Below are 11,111 nucleotides of genomic sequence, written 5' to 3' on the forward strand. Positions count from 1 at the left end.
GTCAGTCAGAAGTTGACTCGCAACTTTCGTTCATTGAAAGTATGTTATTTACTACCAAGTAAAAAGTAATACAGAAAGAATTGCACTTCTTTTTAAGTATCTGATAGCAGAACATCGTCTTTTTAGACATAAAAATAAAAATCTTCAGAAGTATGGTATATATCAAAGTATTGGCAAAAAAAGGCTCAAGTAAAGTGATTAATCATTTCTATCAAGAATAAATTTATTTTAATTTGTAAAAAGTAAGGTTAGAGTTTGCTATTCAGTAATAATTATATAATTTGCATGACAAACCTATGATATTCAATGTATTAGGTATTTATTCTTACTTACTAAAAATAGTTTGACCAAAAAAAAACCCGAGTTTCTTCCGCCGGTTCTTCTCGGGTCATGGTGAACCTTTACTGAACCGAACCAAGCCGAAGGAGTATGTATATATTTTGGTAAATTACATTATTTACTTAGGGTTTTAGTAAGTTGTAAATATTTTCAGTTTATAATTAAACTCACACGGTTTATAAAACTATAGCTGTGACGTAAACATTAATTTCATTCGCAGATAACGTCATACACATTTCAAAACTTGCTTATCAATACCATCTTGCTGTTTTTATTTTAATTGGGGAATATTAAATTGTACGTCAAAAAAGTGACGCTCGCGTTATTTGTACTTTAAACTACGGACAACACCAATTATAATACGATGTGCCATTCTGTTGAATACGAGCGAGAATCAAAAAAAGATATTGATTTTGAGTCATTTAGGTGCTGTTGGAATTTAGGTTTTAAATATTTTAGTGTTCCATTTTATGACAATATATGTATTTATTTTAATTCCTGTACTAATCCATTTTATAGTCGATTAATGTTAGGCGCTCATATTAATAGTGTATTTTAGTGAAAAATATTTAGTATGATATAATTGGTTGTAATCGTTTCAATTTGGTGCAAATTTTACAGCGAAAATCTCACTTATTACAACCACAAGTGTGGCACAACAATCTATTATTCTTTAAATGCTAATTGAATAATATGTTATAAAAATAGGCATCTATTTTCCATTTCAAACACAGGAGGTGAAAATCCAAAAAAAATTGACGCGATATCATGGATAGATATTGGTTAATCTATGGTATTGACAATGGATTTAATGCGTTTGGAATTTTTGAGAAATACGTCAATATCACATAAATCGTTCCTAGATAGCAGCTGTATCCAATGTACAAAGGAAATTGCTAAATTTAACGACCTCCGTGGTCAAGTGGTGTGTACATCGATTTTCATGGGTACGAGGTCCCGGGTTCGATTCCCGGCCGAGTCAATTTAGATTATCTTTAGTTTTCTATGTTGTCTTGGGTCTGGGTGTTTGTGGTGCCGTCGTTACTACTGATTTTCCATAACACAAGTGCTTTAGCTACTTACATTGGGATTAGAGTAATGTGTGTGATGTTGTCTCATATTTATTTATTTATTCACTTTGTTCAGTGATTATTATTGAAAAGACGTAATACTATGTATTACAAATCATAGAAAATAGAAAAAGACAATTAAGTATGGTGGATGCTTTTATCGTATAGTATTTTAATCCTAGTCTATGTTTCTTTAGTTTTTACTTGTTAGCAAAAACACTAGCATGGTCTAAATCATAAACTAATTAAGCTAACTTTAAGGATTTTTATAAAAAAATTCAATGTTATTTTAAATAAGTCATTGTTTGAATAAATAAAATATATCAAGTTATAATATGAATTTGTTTGAAGAAAAGTGTAATCACACGTCCTAATTGTTGACCGTATTTTTTAAGAAAATTTCCTAAAAAGGCTAAAAGGGCCGCCTCTACCTGCAGCAGTGGTTTGTAACATAAAGGTTTAAAGGTGAATTTGAGTATTAAGTTACAGTACTACCTTAAACCTCATGGCGATAATATACCTTTAATATAACAATCTAAAATTTAACTCTGAGCATTGCCTTACAATGTGTGGCTTCACTGACTGAGGAAGTTTCGTCTGTGATGTAAACATTTATAAATAAAAATTTTAACAAAAAGAAAAACCGACTTCAAACAAAACACTATTTTAAAACAAACGAATATGTACTAAAAAGTAATAAAAATAATTGCGTGTTGAATACGCAATTATTTATAAATATGTTGATATATTTTAGAGTCCTCTTAAGTAAAATGAAATGAAAAATATTAGACTACTTAAAAGTCGATTTACGATTATATAACGTAGTTATAGTTATTGTTATATTTGGAGCCGGTTTCATCAATATTTGATAACATCCTACTTTTTGAAGTCGGTTGAAAATGCGTATTTGAGCATTCGAGCCTGAAGTCCAATCGGTTATTAGCTTCAAACCCGAATTTTTGAACTAACCTTTTCAAACTACCAAACTACAGCAAAGGACATTTCAGTTCTCAAAGCTAATGACATATTGTCATTTTCAGGGAACGTTATTATTTCTTACAGAGCCAACATTCAATTTTTAACAACAATTTTGAACAAAAACAAAACATCAATCAATATAGTTAATTAAATATATTTATACACTTATTACGCTGTAGGTTATTTAAAAATGAACTTTATAAAACAGAATTTTCCATTAAGAATCAAATGCGATAAGGAAAATAACAGAGAAAAAATAATGTAATGAAAATAGAATCAACACAGACGGATTATTATATCAGAAATAGTACATTTACACTATTGCTTTTATAATTCTACAGGCGTTTTTTTATTATTTGGCTCCTAAACAAAAATAAAAACAATTTTACAGAAAAGAGGTTATATATTAAAATTAAAAAGTATTAAAAACTTAAGGAGTTAATATATTACGTGAGATAAATATATATAATAATATTGTCTTTTGATAATAAATTTATAAGGCAGAGTTCTCCCAATAGGGTATAGGGTGAAGAAAACCACAGTGTAAATATGAAAAAGTGAATGACATTTATATTCTTATGATATTTTCATATAGTGTATTCCAAATTGAATTTTTATCCCATACGCAACTGATATATTTGGATCATGTATTAGTGCGAAAATCTTAATTGAAGAAAACCTTGCTTTTTTGGATCTACTGGTGACTGGGCTAGCGAGTTTTTGCATAGTTTCGAATTAGGTATTCAATAGGATGCAGCTAACATTCTTTCTACTATTCCACGTGGTCTCGATTTTAACAGTAACTATTTTAAATCTGGGCGTTGATATCAACGTCGAAGGAAAAAGTTTGGATAGCAATTATATTAAATAAAAGGCTCAAAAAAAAATTGATTAGTTCATATTGATATTGATTAATATTTAATTACGTTTTGTAAATTTGGTATGTGTTGATTTTTATTTAAAGTATATTTGTAAAACCTAAAGTTGCTACTGAGGAATTGGTGAAAACATATTTTAAATCGATCCATCCATGAAACCTGCATCCCTTTACATAATTGTTGCATATTTAATACTAGCTTCTGCACGTGCTCTTCTGACTATCGCTGTTCCAAATTTCAATCTCCAAACCCTCCAGATATTTACATGATTAAATAACAAGACATACAGAGATTACGAACATACGATATTGCTCCGTATATAGCAGTAATTTTTAACAAGAGTTTGGATACTGGTTCATTTCCTAAATTGTTAAAATGTAGCAAAAGTCTTACCACTTTTTAAGAAGTGAAATAGAAACGATCCCAGTAATTACGCGCCTATTTCAATACTCCCGTCCCAGTCTTTAAGTAAAATTTTCGAAAAAAGAATATTTTCAATCAACTTCTTATCCATTTCGGTACAAATACTATTTTTCATAGTGAGCAATTTGGTTTTACAAGGAGGGACCAATAACTGATGCGGGAATTGCGCTTCTTAAACATATTTACCATGCTTGGGAAAAATCACAGAATGCTTTTGGAGTATTCTGCTCTATGGGGTTTAGGTCAGGTGATTGAGCGGGACAGCCTAAGACCGATACGTCTTGTTCCTACAACCATCTCGTCACCACTCCCGCTGTGTGCGGGCGGGCGCTATCGTGCATGAGCGTGAATTCTTGGCCCATTTTTAGTCTATTGGCACAAGCATCTCGTTACGGTATTTTTTGGCCGCCATGGTGTTTCTGATCCAAACGAGGTCTGTTCTTCCACCAAGATGAATTCTCGCCCAAACCATAATTATGCCGACGTGGTATGAATGGACTTTCTGAAGATGTTGCAGACGGCTGTCATGACCAGGGCATCGCCAAACACGTACTCTATGTGTATCGGGATGGAAACCGAACCGGGACTCATCGGCAAAAAGCACCACAGACCACTGGTTATCTTCGGAGAGTAAATTTACACGAACCCACTCTAGTCGTCGCCCACGATTTCCTCGGCGTAGTGCTGTAGTACGAAGCGGTCTGCGAGCATAAAGGTTAGCTTCATGCAGCCTTCTCCTTACAGTTTGGTCAATCACAAGCAACTGGTCCTCTGGCTGGAGCCTCTGAATCAATTGAAGTGCCGTAACATTTGGTTTTCTTTTTGCGGTAACTTGCAAATATCGGTCTTGTCGTTGATTGGTTATACGCTTCCCACCTGAATATCTGACCCAAAATTGAACTCTGTGGAACATCCATTTTTATCGTAGGTCCAGAAAACTTTATTCCTTTAATAAAAACTTGCTGGTTTCTTTGACTTAAGTATGAAGCAATGAGATCAAGAGCCTTACCTTTAACACCGTAATTATATATAGTATATTACGTAATTATATATATTATATTAATTTAAAAGAAAATGTATTAACTAACATGACTGTATTTTTTGAAATGCTTAAAAAGAGTAACTACTGAGTTTCTGGCCGGTTCTTCTTGGTAGAATCTACTTTCCGAACAGGTGGTAGCTTCACTTAATTTTTAAAATCGATTCAAAAGTGCTTGTAAAACACCACTTGAATAAAGTTTATTTTGATTTTTTTTAAATCAAATTTAATATATTAACTTTTTAAACACAAAATAATATATAATATGGTAAAAAGTGCGTGTTCAATGCTAAAACCATAATATAATATAAACCAAAATAGAATAGAATTAAGCTGAAACCATAAAACAAAAAACACTAACTAACAAAAACTAGCGACATTCCCCGGCTTCGCACATTGTCCAATAATAAATAAATAAATATAATACAGAATGTCACATACAAAGTTCATAGCTTTTTGTCATTAGACAATACAAACCGCCATTTTGCAAATGTAATATCTGTAATATTTTCGAAAATATTCATTTAAATCACATGCTGTAAATTCATTTAAAGTACTCAATTGAATAAGGAATAATGCTGTACAGCTTAAGGGGACTACAGGAGCTAATTGCCCTTGAGAATCACGCGCACACACTTACACTAACGACAAAAACGGCATGTCCCCGCGCGCACTACGCTTAGCGAGGCGGCGAGGTTACGCCTGAATATTCCAACAGATGGCGCCGAACCGCCGCGCGCCGCGCCGAGCGAAAGCGAAGCGAAGTCAATTCTATCAATCATAGATTTCATAAAAATAGACAGGACAACAGAATTATTTTAATTTCTTTGTGTCATTTAAAAAATTATGATAAAATTAAACAGAATTAATTAAACTTAAATTATTATATAAAAATAGTTAATTTAAACATTTTTTTCTTTAATTTTTACTGTATCAATTCAATTAGTTGTAATACTAAATAAAATTGGAACTGTTCGTAATTTGTACACTGACAAAAAGCGTAAAGTTTGTTCGTTTTACTAATATCGGGACACAAAGAAAAAAAATTAAGTTAAAAAAGTCAGCATCAAAAAGTTACTATAAAAATAATATCGTCAAGTCGGTTTAGTAGAATTGTTGGTTAACTCGGTCAATCACAGTGGCTTTAGTCATAAATCTCATAAAAATAGTTTGGATATTAGAATTATTTGTATTGTTTTTGACTGATATTTGAAATAAAACTGATTCAATTAAATTCAAATATTTTTATTTATTTTTGGTTTAACAAAAAAACAAATAAATTTCGTTTCAATTTTTTTATTAAAATATTTTTTTTAATCATTCGTTCGTCGTCGTTCGTTATTAAAATATCTTGGATACTTGCAATCAATATTTCACCCACTTTCACTGAAGCTACGAGCTAAAATTTTTCAATTGATACTATTTCCAATCTTTAAAAAATATTGAATTACGTATATGACACTTCTAAATATTTTAGTTCTTTGGTTTACGACAATTACATATTTCAAGATGGCCCAGTGGGTAGAACGCGCGCATCTTATTGCGGGTTCAAACCCAGGCAAGCACCACTAAATATTCATGTGATGTACTAATTTGTATTTATTTATTTTTTTTATTATTAAATTTCATCCATACTTAGGCATTTTGGTCGAAAATAAGAAAATCTGATTTAAAAAAAATTTATTGATTTTACTAAATAATTAAGATAATAAATTTTTAGTATATTGTTTGTAGAATAATCTGACAAAAGACCAAAATTATTGAAGGTATATAAGTGTAGTTAAAAAACAAAAAAAGACTTTTTTAGAGGTAACTTTGCGATTTTTTTCTATCGGACCAAATTAATTACATCATGTTTTCAACACAATTAATAACTAGCATCTATCCTGAAGATTAACATATATTTTTTTCATTTGGTTTATTGCATTGGATTATATACTTTTTGGCATTTTAAAACTTGCATTTAGCTCATGTAGTCCCCTTAAAATAGCTTTGTAATTAAGCCATTATATCTCGTAAAAATTAAAAGATTAAATACTGTTATTGCGGGTTATCCCTATGTAATATACAATTGAAGCCTTTTTTATAGACTGAAAAATGTATAATACAATCCTGTAGTACAATACTTTGATCTATCTTTTAGGGTTAACCAGGGTTTGAATAGTAAACTAGTAAAATGCTTATTTACGATATCACATTAGAAACCTCTAAAATTATCAATATTTTTTACCATATTATGCACGTTTTATACATATAAACTTCCTCTTGAATCACTCTATCTATTTACAAAGGCTACATAAATTCCGTTGCGTAATACGTTTGGTAGAATCTTTGTACCTACTCCGCCTTTATTGGGGTAGGTCAACAGTAATGCATATATCTGAATTAATGAATTTTAATTTCTAATAAGAGAAATATTATCTAAAGATGATTCATAAATTAATGGTCTACAAGTTTCCTAGGTCGCGACCATACCTTCCTACTATTATAATTATCTTATTGCAAAACAATCTGCGTGTTAAAGGATTAACATTAATATTCAGCGAATAATAAAGCAATAGATGTTCGTTTTAATTATACCTGGATATTACTGTGATGATTTCAAGAATAATTATGTTAATATTCCAGTTAGCAAAACATTTTTATGATGTAAATAAAATGAAACCTATGCTAACATGGTTTATGTAATTAAAATTCATATAGAGGTTTATAATTAAAAGGAATCCCTCATTTTTCATATCATTTGAATCTTCAATACATTTTATGCATTTATTTCGATGATTATATGGGTGATGCAAGTTTTCTACGGTATTTTACAGTTGTTACTTTCATACTCTTAATTCCTATTAATAGTGTACGACAGTTTCTCGTTTTTTGTTACAATACGTTTGTTTAGAGATCATCGAATCGATAAAATCGATGATTCCTTAGCAATGATTCGAAGTTCAAATCGTGACATCACAAAATTTTGGAATGCTTAATTTATATTTGAAATCAATCTTGTGCTTGACAACGAAGACTGATTGAACCTACATTAGTCTTACATATCGATAATCTGTCGATAGTTCAGGTGCTAGCGATAGTATCGATAGTATTGACATTTATAAATCGAATCGACAATATTCAATACAATCAGGGCCTCGTATCAAAAAACATAAACGAGAATTTTGACTTCGTCACCGTTTCTAAAAGTTTATTCTATGACTATCGTTGGTGCAAAACTATCGACATTATCTATAGTATCAATAGTATCGCTATTACTAATAGTATTGCTTATAGTATCGATTGTGTTGCCGTCATCAATAGTTTGCTCACTGAGAGCTATCGCTAGTATCGATAGAATTAAGCAAAACGATACAATCGATAACGTGAATAGTTTTCGTAGTCATCTATCGATACTCAAACAATCAGTAATTCTGTAACACAGACCCATATTATAAAAAGACGTTCTGGCAAACAAATGACAGGAGTAGCGTAATGAAATACGTTCCAAGCTTTCACCTCAAGCGGAAATGAGATATGTTGTATGAACAACATTTTACAAAATTAATACGCTGTAAATTTCCTACGACTGGGCTAAGGCCTCCTCTCACTTTCGAGGAGAAGGCGTGGAGTATATTTCACCACGCTGCTCCAATGCTTGGTTATATGAAGGTATGGCAGAAAGACTTTTTTTTCAATAATTAACTTTTTAGAATCCAACTGTGGTCTAACATACCTTCAAATTATAATCAACAAAAAATTTAAGGAGACATATCTTTTTTATTGTATACATATATCTTTTTTAGTTTGTGCAAAGCTAATTTTACCTTTGTCTTTGTAATACGACTAAAAATGAACACGAAGCATTGACTAGCTGGTTGACGAACACTTACAGCATTTTTTACTCGTGATTGATGACCTATAGATTTTCTTCCGCGGGAAACTATTGTCTTATCAATTAATACCCAGTGATTCATAGAACCCTTCAATTGTTATGGTGTCAATAACGCAACGCTTAATAATACTTGAATCTGAATGGTATAAATATCCTTACCCAAGCGTTAAGTCTTCACAGTTGAATAAGATTCGATCAGTGAATCAACAAACAGGATCGAATTAAAGGTAGGAAAGCTTATCGATATTTATTTCTATTAAGTTTTCTAATTATTTAATAACTAGAATAACATATTTAATAATTGCTTTTGAGCACTAAAGTAACGTTGTTATCAATGATTTGTCATCATTAGGACAATCTCCTTTTAATAAAGTATATTCTCCGTCAAAAACTTAAATTTATTAATCTAATTATCAGTCACACGTTTGCCAAAATGTAACATCAAATTGACAGCTTAATTTTATATTCTGTATGATGTATATATGTGATAAGTGAGTTAGCCAAGTGAAATGTTAGTACTCCATAAATTGTAAAAGTGTCGTTTGCTCCTCGACCCCGGATAACAATAGACTATTATTCTAACAATAAAACAATAGGCAATCATAGTAATTAAATTATTAGCACTAAGTTCCTTATAGTTAACGTATCAGCAGTCGTTGTATGCATTGGCTATATACATGTTGGAAAATTTAAATGCATTCATTAATAATTCAAACTATTATATAAAATATTCCATGTTTATACGTAAACATGGATTAATGTATGATTTTATGCGAATTATTTGATTATATTTCCAAGTGATTACTAGATTATAGTAATCCATATATATGTTTTTATTTCAGGTTCAATATGAAGGTAATCATTCTTATCGCCTTGGCATCTTGCGTGGCAGTTGCTTGGGGTAAGCCACAAGGTACTTACACCGACAAATGGGACCAAATCAACATCGATGAAATTTTGGAATCTCAGCGCCTGTTGAAAGGTTACGTCGATTGCTTAGTTGATAGAGGCCGTTGCACATCTGACGCTAAGGCCCTCAAAGAAACTCTTCCTGATGCGCTGGAACATGATTGTAAGAAATGTACCGAAAAGCAGAAGACTGGTGCCGACAAAGTCATAAGACATCTGGTAAACAAACGTCCTGATTTATGGAAAGAACTATCAGCCAAGTATGACCCCAAGAACATCTACCAACAAAGATACAAGGACAAAATCGACGCCGTGAAGCAAGCTTAATGCATTTTAGCTTACTCTATCAATTATTTTCGAAAATGTAAAATTTGTAAATGTACAGTTTTAATATTATTTGTTATTTTGTAAAAATGTTTGACAGCATACTACTATCATGGTTAATAAATATCTATCAAAATTAAACATCTTGGTACATTCATTTATAATAATAAATTTGCAATTATCTTTTTGGCTCATGAAATTAAACGTGAATTTTAACATGATCATTTTTAAAAATAAGACGACAAATTTAGTCAATTTTTCTTTAATCATTTCCTTCTATAAATCTATTGAAGTTCTCTCTATAATTCTTATTTTTGTCATACTTTTCAACAAGCTGCTCCCAAGCTTCAGGGTGCTTATCCATTATAGCCCTTATCACTGTTCGAATTAAACTTTTTTGCTTCGGAGTACATTTTCCACAAGTAGTTTCAACCGCTTCTGGTATTGCTTCTGTAAAAACAAATATGATATTGATAGCATATTTCATTTTCACACCATTATTGCTTTATTCAATTTTGATTATACCATGAATAGTCGTAATAAATTATTATGAGAAAAATATGCTTCCAATTTTTATAGTACTTTACTAAGGGACTACAATCTATATCATAATATCGATTTAAATCATAGTTAAATTTCGATATGGGAATATAAATTAAATTTTGCAAAACTATAGCTATAAAGTATTGGTTGATTACAATCATGTAAATTCAATTGCTTACTTTTAAAGTCTTTTGCCTCTGGTGTGCAAGGTCCTTGATCGAGGAAGCACTTGGTGTAACCTATCAGGACCCTGTCGTTCTCTAATAGTGGTTGAATATCAAAATCATCATATCTCGAACTGTAGAAATCCGCTAAGACCAATGTGAGGATTGCGACATAACTTATGAGTCTGGTTAGCATTATTCACTGCAATAAGATATATACAATATAATATTATTCAACTCTTAGTTTAAATTATTTTGGTGTTTTTTTATTTTTAATTCAATTTATAGAGCACATTTTCGAAAAAAGTAGCGCTAAAGAAGTACTCTCACTAGTTCAGCACTTCTAAATATTAATTGATGAGCATGTCATATCCATTTTCACTAACACCTAATACTGAACTGTTCCCTCTCCAATTTCAAATCAGTTGTCAAAATTGTAACAATTAAACATACTTCACTACGAAACTTTCGATGGGTATATAATTAAAAAGTTCTTAAGATATTACCTGAATTTCACGTTATGGCTTAAAATATTAGAATGACTAAAGAAAACATTGAATTCCGTCA

General features: G+C 31.0%; 2 protein-coding genes across 2 annotated transcripts; one reads left to right on the forward strand and one right to left on the reverse strand.

The window, feature by feature from the left end:
• Positions 1 to 8,579: 8,579 nt before the first annotated feature.
• On the forward strand, positions 8,580 to 9,978 carry LOC124537427 (allergen Tha p 1-like). Its single transcript, XM_047114264.1, has 2 exons — positions 8,580 to 8,831; positions 9,447 to 9,978. The coding sequence occupies exon 2, from the start codon at positions 9,454 to 9,456 to the stop codon at positions 9,838 to 9,840; it is 387 nt and encodes a 128-aa protein (XP_046970220.1). The 5' UTR covers positions 8,580 to 8,831; positions 9,447 to 9,453; the 3' UTR covers positions 9,841 to 9,978.
• LOC124537439 (allergen Tha p 1-like) lies at positions 9,721 to 10,759 on the reverse strand. Its single transcript, XM_047114279.1, has 2 exons — positions 10,560 to 10,759; positions 9,721 to 10,287 (listed from the first exon to the last, which is right to left on the reverse strand). The coding sequence occupies exons 1-2, from the start codon at positions 10,738 to 10,740 to the stop codon at positions 10,100 to 10,102; spliced, it is 369 nt and encodes a 122-aa protein (XP_046970235.1). The 5' UTR covers positions 10,741 to 10,759; the 3' UTR covers positions 9,721 to 10,099.
• Between the last annotated feature and the right edge of the window lie 352 nt (positions 10,760 to 11,111).

This window comes from Vanessa cardui, chromosome 18, assembly GCF_905220365.1.
Source record: "Vanessa cardui chromosome 18, ilVanCard2.1, whole genome shotgun sequence".
NCBI lineage: Eukaryota > Metazoa > Arthropoda > Insecta > Lepidoptera > Nymphalidae > Vanessa > Vanessa cardui.